Source organism: Lissotriton helveticus, chromosome 1_1 (genome assembly GCF_964261635.1).
Source record: "Lissotriton helveticus chromosome 1_1, aLisHel1.1, whole genome shotgun sequence".
Lineage (NCBI taxonomy): Eukaryota > Metazoa > Chordata > Amphibia > Caudata > Salamandridae > Lissotriton > Lissotriton helveticus.
The window spans coordinates 1,312,124,923-1,312,144,813 of record NC_136057.1 but is presented as its reverse complement, the minus strand read 5'-3'; the positions used below and the strand labels follow the sequence as shown (position 1 = coordinate 1,312,144,813).

The 19,891-nt window shown below is 44.4% G+C and overlaps 1 protein-coding gene across 1 annotated transcript in view; it reads right to left on the bottom strand.

Annotated features, from left to right (window-relative positions):
- The window catches only part of LOC144823236 (transitional endoplasmic reticulum ATPase-like), a 218,436-nt gene that overhangs the window by 158,210 nt on the left and 40,335 nt on the right, over window positions 1-19,891 (bottom strand). Inside the window, exons 4-10 of the mRNA XM_078681583.1 lie at window positions 19,405-19,547; window positions 18,432-18,562; window positions 15,245-15,376; window positions 6,581-6,683; window positions 5,866-5,999; window positions 4,197-4,332; window positions 2,112-2,224 (exon numbers count right to left, since the gene is read on the bottom strand). Coding sequence (XP_078537709.1) covers window positions 2,112-2,224; window positions 4,197-4,332; window positions 5,866-5,999; window positions 6,581-6,683; window positions 15,245-15,376; window positions 18,432-18,562; window positions 19,405-19,547 — 892 coding nt within the window. The remainder of the gene's footprint in view (window positions 1-2,111; window positions 2,225-4,196; window positions 4,333-5,865; window positions 6,000-6,580; window positions 6,684-15,244; window positions 15,377-18,431; window positions 18,563-19,404; window positions 19,548-19,891) is intronic.

Below are 19,891 nucleotides of genomic sequence, written 5' to 3'. Positions count from 1 at the left end.
GGACGGCTGGAGGGCCATCGAATCTCCTCTCCTCCGGGATCCGCCAAGTGGCCACTTTACCACCTGGGTTGATCTTGGTGCCACGATGTCGGGGCTTCGCCTGGGCCACGGCCGGGGTCAGGCCGAGACCACGTGCTTGGGACGCGATGGGCCCAAGATGGAGTCGGGCCTGAAAGGGTGGCCCGGGGTGGTGACCGGACCTGCAGAGTTGGGGCAAGCCGAGTTCGCCAGGTTCCAGAGGGGGAGAGCCGGGGTTTGCCAGGGGCCGGCTCTCGTCGAGAGTTCGTTGAGGGTGGTGTCCGGGGGGCGACAGCGGGTCGATGGAGGGCCGATGTCGTCCAGGGCCTGCCATGCGGGAGGGGTAGGACCACGCCACAAGGCAGGGTCCAACATCTATTAAGGACCGGAAGCTCAGATTATGCTTTAAGTCTTTACTTCATCCACTTAATAGGCAATAGGTGTCACCTTTGGGACCTTATAAGTGTTTAACCATGCAACACTTAATGTTGGCGCACCAAGGATATTGTGCTGCATAACTAAATACTTATAAGGTCCCAAAAGCGAGACCTATTGGCTATCCCAATGCTTGTGTTTACAGAGTCTGCAAAAATGGAATGCATGAACCACTGGGGTGGCTGAAGTCATATAGTGAAGCATGAGAAATAGTTTGCAATTATGCCCAAAATAAAACCCAGCTCTGAGTGTGTGTTTGTGGCTCTGTGTGTGTTTGTGGCTCTGTGTGTGTGTGTGGCTCTGTGTGTGTGTGTGTGGCTCGGTGTGTGTGTGTGTGTGGCTCGGTGTGTGTGTGGGGGACTCTGTGTGTGTGTGGGGGACTCTGTGTGTGTGTGGGGGACTCTGTGTGTGTGTGGGGGACTCTGTGTGTGTGTGGGGGAATCTGTGTGTGTGTGGGGGACTCTGTGTGTGTGGGGTACTCTGTGTGTGTGGGCTACTCTGTGTGTGTGGGGGACTCTGTGTGTGGGGGACTCTGTGTGTGTGTGGGGGACTCTGTGTGTGTGGGGGACTGTGTGTGTGGGTGTGGGTCGGTGTGTCTGTGTGTGGCATTTGCGAGAGATTAAGCTATTGGCATTGTAAATGACAATGCCATTTATTTATCTGTTTTCAAAACCAACACATAAATGAAAATGTTGTCATTTACAATGCCAATAGCTCTAACTTTGGCAAAGGCGAGACCGTTGCATTGTAAATGCTTGTTAATATTGGAGGGAAAGGTGGGGAAGTCTAAAGCAAATCAGTTGATGTAATACATACAGTGTTAAAGTTGCCAAAATGTTTAACCACTTCACTGCGGCGGCTATTCCGCCGCAGTGCTAACGAATTTGCGCGGCCGCGCGGCGGCCGCATGCTCATGACGGAGCCGCTCCGTCACGAGCGTCGGTTGAGCTGTGCTCGTGACGGAGCGGTTCCGTCACGGCCCGCCCCGCTCAATAGAACGCTCAGCGCAGGCGCGGAATTCGTGCCGCGCATGAGCGTTCTATCAAGCTGGGCGGGCCATGACGGAACCGCTCCGTCACCAGCACAGCTCAACCGACGCTGGTGACGGAGCGGTTCCGTCACCAGCACCGAAGGGGTTAACTACATATGTGACGCTGGACACTTAACAAGCTACCATAACGACAGGAAAATAATAACAGAACAGAGACGAGGATGTTACACATTATTAAAGAAAATATCTGTTGGCAATGTGTTATTTTTCATTAACATTAATACATAAGTGTTCACTAAATAACAATAGATTAACATTCAAATTTACTCTCACGCTATCTGGCATTTCCCTCGAAAAGGATTTATCGAAAGTGGGAGACACAATGTGAACCCATTTCACATATCGGCCTGTCTAGCAAAAACGTCAATAAATGTGGAAAAATATTGCTATTTGGGACAGTACTTTCTTTGTGAAGATGTCTCATTCTACCTCTGGAAAGGGATGAAGTTGCCAATCTACCTCACAAAAGACCACCAAGCAGATACATTCTGTTCAGTGCACGCCAGCTTCTGCATTGCACAAATAATGTGACCTAAATCTGTGTATATAAGGGCTATTGAGATCTCCTAGTCAACGTTCCCCAACCCCAGAGCCTGGCCATGCCTACCTTCTCCAGATCCACATCATCTGCCAGCTTCATGTTCTTGGTATGTATCTGCAGAATTTCTAGCCGGCCAGTAGAATCTGGAATTCCAATGTCGATCTCCCGATCAAAGCGGCCTGAGAAAGCAGAAAGTACATATTGTGTGGTTCTTGCAACTCATTGTGGACAGACAGTATATTTTCTAGCAATTACACATAGGTACCCTGACAAACAGCCCAAACCACAAAGTAATACGGTGAAAACCCCATTTGTTGTGCGGGATATGCATCCAGCAAGGGACCTATAACCAGGGACACAGGAATTTATGCGATTTTGCCCCATGGTTTTTTCTACATAATTATGGATTTACACATAATCCACCACCAGCATAATCAGCTGATTTTACAAAGAATTGTTTATAGCGTAAGCGGTTTAAAGGTTACTAAAAAAGTGCTTCATCTGGTTGCACGCAGCTGCAGACACATTGCCAAGGTTAACTGCTCACCCTTTCAGTTGCTGATAGCTGTATAGAAGTGTGAAACTACTACAACGAGGTGCACGTGCACCCTTGCACAAACAGTACACTTAGTGGATAAAATGCCCAAAATAACAATATGATGCTGCCATAAATTGTGGCATATTATGCCACTTAATTGACTACTTCTTGACACATTATTTTGCCAACACTGCTGCCTAATTTGATCCTCCATTGCTGCATAAATCAAGTGGCCCTGCCTATGGCAAACACATAGTAAGGAAGATGGAGGAGAGACTTAGGGGGTCAATCAGAGTCCGAGGACCTCCTGCCCGGCCAAACCTTCAATGCCCCCACCTCATTTAGAGGCAGCAGAACCGCATGATTTCCAACAGCAAAGCTTCAGTCAGCTCTGCGGTCGGAACAACATGACCGCGGTCGGAGCAACATGACCGGGGCACAAGTCCTAAAAAAAGAAGCGGGGGACGCTGACGTCAGGACGGGAAATTACGTCACGAAAGGTGGCTTGCACCATCAGACTCATTGCCTCCCCTCGCTCACCCCTTTGATGAAATTGCATCAGAGAAGCCAGCGCTTGAGCAGCATTCTGAATGGGCTCCGATCTCACCCCAGAGAGGCCAGAGAGTGAATGTGTGGCTCCATTTGCTCCAGTTATCGAGTTCCCAGTAAAATAAGTGGGGGGACGCCGTCCACCCGCGTGGTACCCCGACTCGAGCCCTGATACATGACAAAACAGCAAGTCAGCCACAGGACCACAGTGGCTGGAACTTCACCATATTTAGGGTAGGGCTACTTCCACTGATTTCCCCTGCCCAGACCCTGCATTTAAAAAGGCCAAAACTCACTTTGGTGCTTTTGTTCTAAAAATCAAAGTGACACCCTGAGTGGGACAAACATTTTCAGCTTGTTTGGCAATGAGCAATCAAAAGTGCATCCGCCTATGCAGCAGATGCACCTTTCTCCACAGAGATCTCCTACAGAAAGCAGGACTCTCCAAATCTGACTGTCTGTCTACCCTCATTGGAAGAAAACCATGGCCTCTGTGGACCTACTGTGGACCTGAAGGGTTGACCGGTCACACATTTGGCCCTAAATGAGCCGCTAAATCCCAGAGAACACCCGCGTGCAAGACACAATACAGAGAAAGGCTCAAAAACCCTTCTACCAAACACACAATTTAAGGGGCCCAGGCTGTCCCACTACATCTGAAGGACACTATGAGAACAATGCACAGTACAGATGGAGTTCACCGTATCCCCTAGCACAGCAGTATACTTACAAACAGGGAGGACCTTTAGAAGCAGATGAAGTACAACTCAAGTCCTGAACAGCAGCCCATGCTGCTACAAACACTGCAGACTGGGCCAATGAAGGGAACCCTGATAGCCTCAACCATTACACATTACATCCCTCGCCGCTGTTTATACGGTCAGTATTTGGAAGAGCACGGGCTCTGGAGGATACCCCCTTTGAATTTTATTTCCCTTTCAGGGAACTCTATAAAACAAGGCAATGCTCACAAATGTTGATACAAATTATTGAACCAGAAATGGGGGAATTTGGGAAACACCCCAATTAGAAAAGAACCTAAATTCTGTACGAAACTAACGCACCGAATCTCCTGAGTGCGGGATCCACGCTGTTGGGCCGGTTAGTTGCTGCCATGACCACCACGTGAGCCCGTTGCTTTAAGCCATCCATGAGTGTAAGCAGCTGGGATACAATCCGGCGCTCCACTTCACCATGGGTCTGAAACAAGAGGATGGAGGTGAGATACAAAAAGCCAGTGCAGGGTGGGGAAGCAAAACAGCATGGCTCCAGTATTGTGCCATAACAAAGGGAAACAGACAGAGTGTATACTAGCTTTGACAGAACCTCCAGCAATACATTACCCATTGGCTTGGGTGGCCTGGTGGCTAGAATTAATTGGTGCAATCTGTGACAATTGGAGTCATTTACCACAGGTCCATGGGCCCAGCAGCGTAATGGACCGGAAACTGGATCTCCAAGGAACACCTTTAGTACTTGACTCTCAGAATAGTGAGACAGAGGACTCCAAGTTTTACATTAGGAGTTGATGAGGGCTAGACCCTCACAACACAATAATATCATTCGATAAGGTTACCACTCGGGTCAGTGCTTACATTTTTACAAAGATATAACTTTAACCCACATATGACAAAATACTGCACATAAAATAAAGACACCCAAAGAAATCCAGAGATCTCTTTCTCCTTCCTAGCCAGAGATCTGACCACAAAGGTTATTATCACTCCTAAGCGCTAAGAGCTCATTGGTTTTTTAGAATGTACGTCTAAGGCCAATGGTAAGTCTACAGGAGTGTTTGCAATTATTACATGATTACAAGGGCTCAGAACCAATCTCACTTCGGAAGCAGTGACTTGACATACGAATCGTTGACTATTTACTTAGAGAAGTTCAGTTTACACACAGTGTTGGCCAGCATAGGTCTCGCAAGTCAAAAATGCAACGCACAATCTCAGTCCTCCACTAGATGCTGTCCATTTAGCTATTGGTCAGCCACTGGTCAGGTTGTTATGCTACACTTGCAAACGCTCTTGATGACTTTGCAGTGATGTATTTAACAATTCCAAGTTGAAATGTTTTGACAACAACCTGTTAGAAAATCGCTCATACCCAAAGCATTGCAACACACCCTCCTTAAAAAGGCAGAGTTGCTCTCCCAAAGTCTAACTGGTTATTAAGAGGGGGAAGGGGCATGTCCAGTGATCGATTCCCAGATATGGTCCAAGAGAGCTGCTAGTCCAAACCGGGGGACTATAGCTGGTTCCAGAGCCCATATATTCCATCTACAAATTATATGGTGAAATGCCAAAAGGTAGAACTTGTCAAGAGCAAGAATGACCATACACCCTGCAGCACAGTGGGACTGAAAAATATCATGGAAATATAACATGTATTCCATAGGAAGGCATATATATATAACAGCACTGTGTCCCTGAAGAATATGGTGCTGAACAAGATTTAAAGCATGTCTGATGGCCATGTTCAGGATTTGGGATGTTGGGAATAAGAGCATTCCTTAGGGCATTCCTAGCTACACTGAATAGAACCCCCGGGAAAACCAGAACTCTCTAGCAGCAATATTCTAGCGAGCTGGGAGAATGTGTCCTGAAACCGTTACAAAGCTCCTAGCTGGTGAATGAAGCAAGATGTTATACTGACAAGTGCAGATGAGGAATGGAGAAGTGAGGGTCTGTCCCCTACCAGATCCCACCATAGGAGGTGTCGGTCACCTACCTTCTCTCTCTTGGGGGCGATGGCATCCAGCTCATCAATGAAGATAATAGCAGGGGCATTTTTCTCTGCCTCCTCGAAGGCCTTGCGTAGGTTACTCTCCGACTCTCCAGCCAATTTACTCATAATCTCAGGGCCTGGGACAGAGAGAGAAAAGAGATTCAGGAAAAAGCAGGGTGAATGCACAGGCGTACCAGTCAGAAAGGAGGGCAGACATAAGGTGTTGAGATGGGAGAGGCAAGGGAAGAGGTGAGGAGAGCACAGGAAGTAGGCATTCAGAGGCATGGAAATGAAAGTGTAGAACTAGCCAGGAAAAAGAGACTTTAGGCAGAGGATTGACAGGGGAAAGAGACGGTAGAAACAAGGGAAAAGAAACAGAAAGACAGAAGACATAGAGCAGAAGAACAGAAGAGGTAAGGAAAGGCAAGTAAGTAGTAAAGGAGAAGCAATGAAAAGGCAAGTGTAAAGCAGGTAAAACTGTGGTTGTGTGTTTGTATATGTATACGGCGTAAGTTTTGCACTGTAACTTATAGTATCTCTCAGTTTCTGAACAGTATAAATCCTGTGTTTTTCCTTTACATAGCATGTGTTGCTTCATTCATTTTATATTAAATATGTGTTGTGTGCAGTACATATTACACAGCAAGGACTTCTTAAACATTCTAAACACTATACGTCAGAACTCATACAGAGAACACACTGTCCTATTTCTCCTTACCATTGATGAGGAAGAAGAATGCCCCAGTTTCGTTGGCAACCGCTCGTGCTACCAGTGTTTTCCCTGTGCCTGGAGGGCCATACAGGAGAATCCCACGAGGAGGCTATGGGAAAATCGAGATTACAGGTCAGAGGTCAGAACTTCCAAAACACACAGAATGGGGCACTGAGGGGTCAGATCATGGGGGGCTGCGAGTCCCAACAAAATACAGCCGCCACCTCCTAAAGTTAATGTTCTCAGACTTGGACACAAACTTTCTGTAAGGAGAACACAACCAAACAGGATCCCCGCCCTGCTGGCATTGCCCATTCCAACATGGTGAGGCCTCCTCAATGCTCCATCATTCTTAAACTGACTTTTGCGAATGGCTTACTTTCTATACGAAATGATGTTTCCACTAATTTGAATATAACTCACACGTCACGCTCCTTTGTGGTTCAGAGATCATTCCATCTAAGTGTCAACATTTATCTCCAAAGCGCCTCTTCATGTAACAAGATGGGGGCAAAGAAATGTGGTCCGCTGCACCCACCTCCGTTCCAGTTGTACCACGCAATCCACACGGTAGGACAGGAAATAAATCGGTTTGAGACCAATGGGTGGTCTCTGCACATTTGTGAAACTGGACTTGCAGGTAAAAGTAAAGGAATTTAGCAACTCCACCTGTGGCATGCTGGCCTTTGAACTTAAAGGCCTGGTAATGGCTGGTAAAATCACTCCAGTTATGGTGATAAATCTGTACGTCAACCCACGCAGGGACGTGAAAAATGAGATTGCCAGGAATATCACAGGTCAGATAAAAAATGTATTCTATGATTACCCAGGACATGAGTCTATAGTGGCTGATGACTTCAACACATGAAATATGTGCCAACATGGGGGAAACCACAGAGATCTATCTCGCAATACCCTAGAGGACTGCATCAGAAAATTTGAGCTGGCCTCGGCCGACCAGAAGGGCTCCCTGGAGGATACATCAAAGCCCATTTTTAAAACCATATCTACATTGGATTACAAATTCTTAAGCAAGATCTTATTAAGCAAATGTGAGGAGTATAAAGTTCAAATTAGAACTGAAAGTGACCTCCGCCTGCTATCAATTGTGGTCAACGTTAGCTCAAAGATTCACTGGATCCATAATTAGGTTTGCCTGCCGCTTCCAACTAGCGTTGGCCCATTACTAAAAAGAATCAAATGGGGCCCAGTCTGAAAAACCCTGTACATACGATGGAAACTTACTATTTCTCTCCACCAGCTCTGAAGCATTAACCGACCCGAGTAGAGAAGCATTGGAGGACAATAATAACAGAGTTATATAGAGCCCTAACATCCAATAAGCCCCAAACCGAATCTTGCGTCCCCACAACAGGAAGACCCACTCCATTTCTAGGAATCAAAGAGTTTAAGGAGAGCAAAAGGACATGTCGCTTAGCAGAACTACAACATAGAAGAGGGAAGGGTCCAAATACGGAAAGCAGCCTAAATGACGCAAGGAAAAAACACAAAAAATGTGTTTGGGCATTAAAGAATAAACACAAAGAGGCGGAGTGGAAACATATATTCTCCCTGCTAGCACCAAGTAAGTCAAGGGAATTTTAGGGCTACATTAAAGGTCTGGCAAGCAAAACTAGCGGCAAGGCGAATGCTGTCCCAGCCAAAAAAAATGTGTTGACCATGTGTCAAACCTTTATGTAGACATCACAAAAACAAGGGCCACCATTAAAAAAACTCACTTGCCAATGCCCTAGTGGGTTTTGAGAAGAGCCCAACTGTAGTCACTGAAAAGGAGACAGTAAGCATCCTGAAGTCAATATGAAAGAATGGAGCCGCGGGCCCAAATGGCCTACCTGGGAGTATTTTTAAGGAGGATCTAGCACCTTATATGCATACCCTTTTCAATGAATGTATGCTGCTGTCTGCCATCCCAGAATCATGCAAAAGCTCCATTCTACATCCAGTTCATAAAAAAGGGGCCAATACATCACCTGAAAATTATAGGCTAATAGCCCTATTAGATGTATATTGAAAAGCCTTTGCGGAGGTCCTCCCGCATGAGCTGGAGAACTGGATTAATGATAACAACATCATCCCATGGTACCAGACGGGGTCAAGGTCGAATGCCTCTAAAATGGAAAATGTGATAGCGCTCTCCTATTTGGGGGCCAAGGCTATTGAAAAATCCACAAGCACGCTTTAGGCCAGTTTCATTGACTATAGCACTGCATTCGATGAAGTTGACCTGAATACACTTTCGGCCAAACTTGCTGACTGGGGAATACCTAGGCAAGTCTTGGCTGCGGGAAAGATCCTTTACAACGCAACTTTTACTCCGCACTACCATTACGACGCAACTATTACAATGCAAGTCATTACAACGACTTGCGCTGGAGGGCGGTCTAGGATAGGGAATAGTTTAATTACTATCCAACACCTTCTCTACTATCCACGGGGACTGGAGTTGGAATAGTAAATTAAACTATTCCACTATCCAGCGCCCCCCAACACAAGTCGTTGTAATGACTTGCATTGTAAAAGTTGCATCGTAATGGCATGCGGAGTGAAAGCATGCGTTGTAATGACATACATCCCTTGGCTGCTATCACAGCACTATACACAGACACCTGGGTGCGAATCAGGATATCTCAAACCCAACCCACTGCAAAAATATACACAAATAAAAGTCTGAAGCAGGGGAGTGTCATTGCACCCAGCGTGTTCAATTTATACACAGCTGATTTAGGGGTGAAACTCCTGAAAGGAAATATTTTCCCACCAAAGGTGGGCCACACTAAATTACCTATCATTCAGTATGTTCATGACTTGGTGCTATTGTACCATACTCGAATCGGTATGAAGGGGGCCTTGGGTATTCTACACTCCTACAACACGGGCCAAATTGTTACCCATCATACATTAAGGGCATCTCGCGTTTCCTGGTATGCTTACATAGACATTAGAGCATTGCCATACAGCTGCATACAGGAAATTATTCTGACTCCCCAAAACAACCAGACAAGGACTGATTTGACTGGAGTTTGGATTAGTGAGAATGGACATTGAGTGTAAAATTGATTTAGATAAATATTACCACCAAGTGGCCAGAGTAAACACTGACTCAATGAAAGGTGCCTTCCACGTGATTTTCCAGGATAGTAGTGCAATAGGCATATTGAATTTGACCGTAGAGCGCCTAACTGACTTAGTCGCTATAACACAGCGCCTAAAGAGGACTTTAAAACGACAGGGAAAGCTCATATCAAGGGAACAGGATAATAATGAAATCAGAAAAATATTGGGAGAAGCGGGATTCGACAAATCACACAAAGCCACCTCTTGCCAGCCCTACCTGAGAGCAGCAATGGGAAGACAAGCTCTAAAGAAAATTCTGCTGACCAGGCTCCTGACACTGCCTGTATGGGAATATAGGGCCCACTGGAAATGTAACCCACCAGGTCATAGGCAGTGCAGGCTGTGCTCACATTTCTCATAATCCATTGTGCATATAGTATGTTGCTGTGTAGCCTTGCTCCTTCCAAGGCGAGTTTAATTAACGCCAATTTTCCTGCATCATGGTGTAAGAATGTGCAAAGAGGCAGTGCCACGCATTTTTTCATCAGCTGTCCCAATAGATTTAGCAAGGATTGGCACGTTTTTTGCTAGAGCTGGAAGGCTCCTGTGAGAAACTCCTGGGGACATCCCCCCGGACAGCATCAAGTATGAACTTGCTCGAAGTTGAGCACTGAACTGTTAGCCTATAAGTTGGACATAGCTTGTCAACTTGGCACCTTGCACTTTGAAAGACATGCCTATTTGCAAGTTACGCTAACCCATAGGTCTGGAATATTTTACATGGGCCCATTGCCCTGAGCCACTGGACATTGCTTGACAACTTGGAGTCTTGTACTTTGAAAGACATACCTGCTTACAATCTTAGCTTGAGCTGTTTACTCCTGATGCACCATGCCAGAACGGTTTCTTCCTGATGCACTTTAAAACCTCATGACGCATGGCACATGGCACTTTGGATTATTTGCACCCTTGTTTCTTATACTGCTCCTTCTTTTTTGGTGACCCTCACATTCCAAGAGCTCAAATATTTTACACTCATGTCTGAAGCACCTTGTCTGAAATGTTTATTTTAAGTAATCACAAAATAAACCTACTTACTTATACAATCGTTATGGGGCAGCTAGCATTTTGCGACCACCCCCAAAATACCTGTAAATGCAGAGCTAGATGTCTGTCAGGGATAGCAGACCTCCACCTCCACATGCATTCCCTGCAAGGGCACGTTTTTATGGCATGGCTTCACAGCGTGCCAGAGAATTATGTGAGAACCACCAGGAGAGGAACTTTGGCTCTGCCCAGATGGCGGGAGTCAGGAGAACATGTATTAATTGGGCAGAAGTTGTGTGCTTCCACAAAAACGTGCTTGCCCTCCACACTGCTGTGATCATTTTATGAATCCTCTTGCCTGATCTTACCTTTAAGGGAAACACGCATGCCAATAAAGGGTCATAGATAACGATATCATTTATATTGTTTTTTTTTTTTTTTTTAAACCTTTATTGTACAAAGAGTGCTCACAAATACGGGCCTACAACCCAACGGGCTGGCCACCACATAGCGAAAGCATAATTAGCAATATAAGAGTGTACACAGGATATGACGGCAAGATCATTTATATTGTTTTTCTCTGACAGAAGCACAGATAGGAGGAGGCAGACATTAACATACATGGATTTTTAGGTCTGGCTTGACAGACATTCATAAGTCAGCCCTATTGTCCTTGCCAAAGCTTGTTTAGAATGCAGCCTTTGTCCCTTAAATAAACAGGTGCTATTGCTTTTTTTCACTTCAGTTCAACCAAAAAGACTAAATAACCAGATAACAAAAGTTGGAAACAGGTAAGGAATGGAAACATGTATTCCTTGTGAGAAGGAATTATGTGGCACATAAGGAACGTAAAGGTGATCAAAGAGCTTGAACTAAGGATTTTCAAAGACCTACTGAAAACAGTTCTTGGGAATGTTTTAATCAGTTTAGCTTGTCTGCTCTACATTTACACAAGGGAGACAACCATAAGCAAACCAGCCTTAACAACGTGCTAAAAAGACAACATTGTCTCCAAACTTTCAGGCTACACCCCTCTGCATAAGACAACAAGCAACTCCATTCTCAATCTTTAGCTTCATCATTGGGAGTGGCTTCCACCTCTAGACATACCAAGCAAGGTTTTGAAGGCTAGAGCTTTCTCCACTTACAGGTTCACAACAGATAAAAAATAACGTAATGAACCACATCTAAACCGTAGATCAGATCTAGGAGAAGTATTTCTAATGTTTCATATCTCAAATGATCTGATTCAAAATTAGCAGGTATTCTGCTCTGGTAAGCCAACTTTCTCAATATGGGGCATCTTATGAGACTACCAGGAATCCAGAGGTGGGCATAACTGCACCTGCATGTTTTTCCAACACCATTTGGTGATATTTGCGCAGGGAAAACACCAGCAATGTGAGTTTTCGTAACTTGAAAAGGGAGAAATGACTCTGTACTACTACATTATCCATTACTCCATGGCGCAGAATTTAAAATGAGGCACTGATTTTGCACCTGGCAAATATGGCCCCCCACAATTGAGTATGAGGTTAGCCCCTTGACGCTGAAAGATAGAAATGATACGAATCCACTAACCGAATATCTTCACAGGAACATGGACTGCTCATCAATTGTTCCTGTCCACTAACAACACTACTGTGAATTGTAACTTGCTTTTCAGACCGCTGAACTAGAACCATGAAGCTCAGCCCATCTCGGGACAGGTCACCTTTGAAAAGGAGTGCTACTGAGTTTCAGGATTCCTAACCTACTCTGTACATGTGTGGTGAAACAGGATAATGCCCAATGTTTCCAATATTAGGACATTTAACCCAGTAGGGATCTCTTTATAATAAACTCACTGTCGTCGTTTCAGTATCCAAAGCCAAACAAACATATTGTGCATGTGATCATGACGAATAATAAGCAGTGTTTAAATATGTATTAACCTACTTAGTAACATTTTCAATAGGGTGTGCTACATAAATGTGACATATAAATATGAATTTTATAAAAGACCAGTCTTGTTTCCTCATAAACCAAACATGCATCATCAGCCCTGCTATCAAACAATCAAGGTGTCTGATTAGATAGAAAGAATACATATGTACAGTGCCTTGTTCCATTGAGATGTTGGTCAATTTTGGTCAAAGGAAAGGGATTATTTTGCATTTTTTGGCTGCATCTATTTCAGTCCATCATGCTGTGTGCCAGATTTGGCAGCACTGTCAATGAGTGTTCTGCACCAATGTGCGTTATTGAAATCACAAACGTAAGCTCCTCCCCTTCTTGTGTTTTAACCAGGCACAGTGGTCCACTGATGACATTACAGTTGAAAAAGCCTTTCCACTGTGCCCTCAGCTACTTGTAGCGTGCAGACATTACACCTGTAGACTCCTCCCCTCTTCTGACTGCTAATTAGCGACCTTTGGTGTGCCTTTGACGTCTCAACAGTAGAGTCTTCCCTTGTCCTCACTATTAAACATCTAATTTTTGCGTGCTTATGTTAAACAGAAACCTTCGGCAGAGAACCCCACATGTTGGAATTGCAAATCTCAAGTCGGTAACCTTGCACACATGCTTTTCCATTGCCCTACCCTACAAACATATTGGGATAAGATTTATGAATGTATAGGCAAGACCTTCAATATAACCCCTCCAAAAGAATTCTCATATGTTCTACTAGGTGCTTTGGACCCCAAGATCACAGATGTGAATCACCGATACCTGTTAGATCTTATGTTCACATTAGCATGTAAAATTGTTCTGAACAAATGGAAAACCTCCAAAGAAGTCTCATTTAGAATGTGGCAAGAATGGTTATCCTTCCTCAGAGGAGCAGCATAAGAAGCTGTGAAAGTCCCTTGACGCCTTCTCTTTCTCCTATGACCCCCCTTGAAAGTAGACTCATTTCCTCACAATGCAATACTTATAGAATGTCATACTAGCGGTGTTACTAATATACAGTATTGTACTTTCCGCCATCATATCTATGAAATCTGTATTTGCATGATTCACTTATGCTGTAAATGCTGTATAGTATCTTTATCACTAACAGGTGACACTTACGTTTGGCGTTCCACCTGTATGTTACTACAGCTCCACTGCGTTCACCATGGCAAGGCACTTGAGTAACTTGTTCTTGTTATTTTGTATTTTGAATTTCTTTGTATTTCTTATATGTTGCTTTCCTTATGATTTATATTTCTGATAATTTGTCAGGACCAACTGATATGTTTATCATCATTGAAGTGCTCACCATTATCTATTTGTTAATTTCTTGTTTATTTGTTCATTTCTTGTTCATTTCTTAAAAATGTTATAAATATGATTTGAAATAAAACCAGTAACTTTCAGCATTGCTATGACACCGCAATTATAGACTCCTATCCGTACTATTACTCAACTACATTTAGTGCTCAAATGACATAACACTTTTCATACGAGCATCAATTCTTCACTGATCTAAACTGTCAATCAGCCACCCGCAGTGCGCTGATAACATCTTTACTGAAATAACTCCCAGTGCCCCACCCCACCTTTTAACCTAATGAAAAAAACTCTAGTCTCTTCACAAAACGAACGATTGCCAAACAGGCCATGTGTATGGCACAAAGGAAAGCATAAAGGGTTTTCAACCTTCTGAATATGCAAATCAATAAGTGAACATTGCCAAAATAAAATATGGCTCTTGAGGCAGATTAAATTACTGACTTGCAAAATTAGCTCTCTGGTGGTGGTAATTTATAAAGATTTCAGGCTAATCCACCACAATATGTGACAGTAAAGGATCCAATGCTGAAGATCATTTTTGCAGGACGGGTTAGTGAGTCAGATCTGACATTGTGAAAACTGGGGCCTGATTACGAGTCTAGCGGTCTTCAGACTCGCGTAGGCTGTCCAGTGTTTGCTGTATTACAACTGTTAGTTGTAGGGGCGGTGGACTGCCAGCTGCGCCAGAGAACAGTTGTTCCCTGGCGGTGGTGCAGGAGCACCACAGCGCAATAGGCTGAGCAGGGACTGGTGCAATCCAGCTCTGAATATTATGAGATCCTGGACCGCCAGCCTTTTCCTGGCTGAGCTCTCCCAAGAAAAGGCTGGTGGTGCAGCAACAAAGGAGGTCCTACAGGGCCCCCATTTCCCCCCCGCCCTAGGGTGCCCCTCTGGCTGTATTCCCACAAAGTTCCATCACGGCATGGACATCATCCCCCATGCCGTGATGGAACTTTTTTGCCGTTTCCATTGCGGTGCCTATTTTCCAGATACCACCATGGGAAAGGCAAAGGACCGCTGACGGTATTACAAGTTGAACTCATGTAACACAAGTTCAAATTGTGATACAGTTGGCGGTCCTTGCATTCATGTAGCGCAGCTGTGCCGGCGGAGAGTCAGCACAACTGTGTAATCAGGCCCCATGTTTTATTAGATACCACTTTTATGGACAGAGAGAGGACTGGCATACACTACAAAATTGCCCGAGGGCCTTCTGCCGGCCTCTGTTTAGACCCCTGCCAGAAGTGATAGAAGAACCTCTAAAGGGGTTATTTGTCTGTACAGGCTTACCTTGACACCAATGGCTTTGAAAAGTCCCGGATGCCGCAGTGGAAGTTCCACCATCTCCTTAATCTGGGCCAGCTGCTTGCGGCATCCTCCAATGTCATCATACCCCACGTCGTTCAAATTCTCTTCTTCATCCTGAAGAAGAGCAGCAGATTAGGGGATCACTTGTAGACTCTGGAAAAACATCTCTTATAGATCATTCTCTACTCACACATGCCTCCGCTTTGTTTCTCTTTTGGACCTACCCTCACTTTAAAATGTTCCTTACTCACTTTATCCTACACTTCTTGCCCTACATCACCTACAAACACCTGCTCACAGATTGTGACAAGTCAGCAGTTAGAACAAGGCTGCCCTCATGGCCAGGGCACTCCGCATTTACATTTCTTCCTTCACTTATTTTGCCATCTGAAGAGTATCCTCGGTGTATGGGTAATATCTGCAGCAGGAATATAAGAACCTAAGCTTTCCAGGAAACACCGAGAGGGAGAGGGTATATGTGTGACTGTGAAGTCTGTTTAGGTGTGTAGGGGTCCCCTACCAGTACGGATAACAAGTGGCATTGCTAAGGCTTTCCCAAAAGCACTGTCCATTGTTTAATTTTAATTTTAATGATGGTGGTGAGTGGCACTTGAGGAAAGTTCTGAAGGTTTTCCATACTCACATCATGATACACTTTAAAGAAAAGGAAGAGGATGTTTAATTGAATTGTGATCCAGTGGAAGCCAGTTGAGGTATTGCAACGGTAGTGTGAGATGAACATGTTTCTTCAAATTTTGATAGATCGTATCTGCTTGACTTTCGTACCATGCAATTTCTGAATTCTTTTTAAGGGGTACCCATGCTGAGATGGTTTAAGTAGTCTATGTGATGCAGTATAAGATCTCTCCTGATTTTCACTTAGTAGTTGGCCTGGAGCAGAGAAGTACTGCATGAGCTTCATATGGTGAAAGTTTTAGTTCTTCTTTTATCGTTGAAGCAAAGAGGAGATTTGACGTAGGAAAGGCCTACTTCAAATAAGATCCCAAGAATATTTAATGTTAGAATGGGCTGGGAAGCATTCTCATTGCTTAGGCTACCAGAAGGGTGGTACATTCCTAGGTGACTCTCCCACTATAGGGTATATAATCTTGACTCAGAGAAAGTCCTCCTTGAGCAGAGAAAATCCTTCTGCAGCACAGTACAAATTCCCAGTGAAGCGACAAATCAACAACTAGCACAACAGGTCAAATTGGTTGCGATGGGGGTACTTCCTTTCTGCTGGGTACAATGAATTCTCCGCACTCCAACTTTACCTTTGGACTCAGATAGTCATACATATCAAACACTTACATCAAACAATATATTTTATAATATAGTCAAAACATTGTATAAAATTGGGCGGTTTTAAATGCTCTTATAACAATTCACTGAATCAAGATGTATTTACCATAATGGAACACAGTGGAATACCCCTCGACCTTTGAGTCCTTAACAGAATTGAAAACTTTCAGATGCAAAAGCTAGTAAACTTGACAATCTATGTCAGGAACAGAGACAACAAATATTCTAGCTCAAAGCTTGTCAATAAGAAACCCATTATATATAGTCCCTTGTGAAGTTATCTGCTGATTGATTGTGTCTTTGTGTGCCGTGAAGGGATTTTTTAAAGTCTAGTGGCAATGAATGAGTGTCTAGAAGGGCTCCATTTAACCTCCAACAACTGCTTCCAGCAGGACACCATTCAAACAATAGAAATTACTGACGGCCCGAAAAAAATGGATATTTGCAATTGGGCGATGAACTAGTGAGGAGAACGAGATTCATATGACCCTGCCTAGCAAGATACAACTCCAAAACAGACACTGAATGTGTGATGACGCTGCTGAAAGTGTCATTAAGTTGATAGAATGGACATGGACGATCTCTGTGACAGCCTAGAAGCCAAGAAATCCTGGTTCTCACTCTGTAAGACCAGTGCTATATATAACACCATCCTACTATAGCACTAGTTCAATATCTCATATTGGAGGGCTTTGACGGTATTACTTATGCCCATGTACATTGTACCTCTGCGGGACGATAAAGCTTCTCTTTAGACAAGTTTGACGTTTTTGGGAATTTTGGAGAAGTGAAAGCCATCGTGGGCCAGTAATTATTCCATCACCCCACCTTCTAGTAGAGGATGGATCACACCTAAAGTCACCTCGCAATTGACAAGCGATCTAAAAGCAAGGCAGATTGGACCCATGAGCTCACCTCTCCCTCTGGTTTGGAACGCCCAGTGTAGGACCTGGCACTTGTGGACACCCTCTCTCTCGACTGGCTCTAATCTGTAGAGGAGGAATGGCATGTGTGGCTCACCTATGTCTTGACTGGTTGGGGGGGGGGGGGGTTATATGCTAACCTTGGCGCTCTTTTTATTGACTCTTCAGGCAGACAGAGGGTGGAACACTTACAGGGCAGAGCTGAGAAGGCATGAGTGGCTCAACTAGTTGTCTTTTGAGCAGCCCAGGCTGAAAGTCTTTCTCAGAACATTGAACATGAGCTTGGTGTTATGAAGGACCCATGTTTGTAAAGGGAGGAGGCAAAGGGCGAAGCCCAACGTTTACCTTCTAGGTGTCCTGCTAAATGCATCTTAAGGGACAAAATTTCAACTTGTACGTACATTTAAGATTTTTTGCTTTGCCCGTTGTGCTGATACCCAGGTTCTCCCATTTAAGCTTTGCCATTTCAGGCCTGGGGTTGGGTCCTGGTCTTCCGACCCACTCCACCACTCTCTTGCTCCTCTTCTTCTCTCCTACCTCCTCTACTACACAGCTGCTGCTATTTTCCCCGCTCATAACTTTCTGTCATTGAACTGATGTCTTATGTAAGAATCCTGTTTTAATGAAAGCAATCAAATACCGTAAGATGCGGTGGTGTTATACAAATTGGGAAGGGAGGGAGGGAGGGAAGGAGAAAGGAAGGAAGAAAAAAAACAACTGGTGTGAAGTAGCCATGAACCAGCAGGGAACCATCATTGGAGTGTCACAAAGCGGTTAACGAATCCCAGCCCATCTGGCATTAGGTTAATGGTCAGGCCACCCCGCTACAGTGGCCTCAAGTCTCTTTTGATTGGCTACCCTGAAACTATACGGGTCATTGCTTGAGCTCACCTCTATCTGAATTAGCTGCCATTAGTATAAGAGCGGTCACACAGAGAGCTCACCTCTCTCTTGATTGGCTCCCCCTCACAGTGCAGAACGGTGTCTGGGGCCACGATGCAGTGAGGTGTAGGATCCACTTCCACAATCTTAAATTCGACAGCCCTCATGCCACCGCGAACCAGAAAAATATCACCTAACAGGTGAATGAGAAAACCAGGGTGAAAGTAATAGAGAAGTCTAAATTACACATGGAGTTAGAAGCCAGGAGAAGAAAACACAAGTGAAGATTTTGCACTTATGTTTGCATTTCTGCAAATTACATACATCTTAATGCCCATTAAAACTGCCTAACAGCAACAATATTTGGTTAGGCTAGAGCGCAAAATAATCTTTTTGATCAACCAGTAACCATGGGTAACAGTTCAAGCTTGATATATGACATAAAATAACACTCACGTGCTCTGTATTCCTCATAAACAACATCACATTCTAGATCATCCTAGAACCTCTCTATAACTCTCATAATCATTGTTGATCATCTTTGAACTCTAAAGATAACTATAAATATTTGTCCAACACACAATAGCATTTTACAGTTCAGTAGCAGCCCCATCACATACTCCATATTAAAGGCTGCTGTAGAGCTGTAGAGTCCCCATTATGTATCCGTCTAGATCACTCTAGACCTATGTGGTGCTGAAATCAGTATAGATGCTGTTAGATCACCATGGAGACGCCTAGAGCATTCTATGTTGTGATTTGTTATGAAAATGTAGATGTCTGCAACAAACCACAACAGTGTCTGCATGAATGACTACTTCACATTTGGAAGGCTTTGCACCAAGGCAATTCTACCATGATGCCTTTCTAGACAGTTGTCTAGTGTGTGGAGAGCAGGGCTGTGCCATACCGCCTCTAAAAGAAACAAATTTGGCCGCATTTCATTGAGTCTACTCCGGTCAATACATATGTTAGTACTTGAGGAAATATTGGTGGCGTGGGCGGCAGGCACTGTTGAAACAATAAACACATTACCTTTATGCACGGGCCTATACGCCTCTAGAAAGTAGGGCTTCAGGTACACTTCAAACAGGTTGCCAGTGAGGCCCTCAATGGTGTCGTCGATCGGCAGAACGTGGATCCGTTTCCCATATTTCACATCTGGACACGCCTGAATGCTAAAGGAGAAGAGGAGAAAGCCCCCATCAGCGATTCGCGATGGGGTCAGTGCAACCCAACCATCTTCTAGGAAAACCTTCAATACCCCACCTGCCCCTACAGAGGTCATAGCACTTACAGAATCCCTGAGGTACTCTCTGGCCATTTAAACGCTCATAACTCATCTGTCCATATACCTACACCGCTGCTGCTTAGTCACCATCTTTACATCCACCCTCTTCAGCTCGTGCCTCTGTATACTCTACCACACACATGTATTATATCCTAGCAGATATTGCTGCAATGTGCCTCGCTCCATTCTTCTCCATCCAACTTTCTGGCCATAAAAGCCAAACTAATGCTA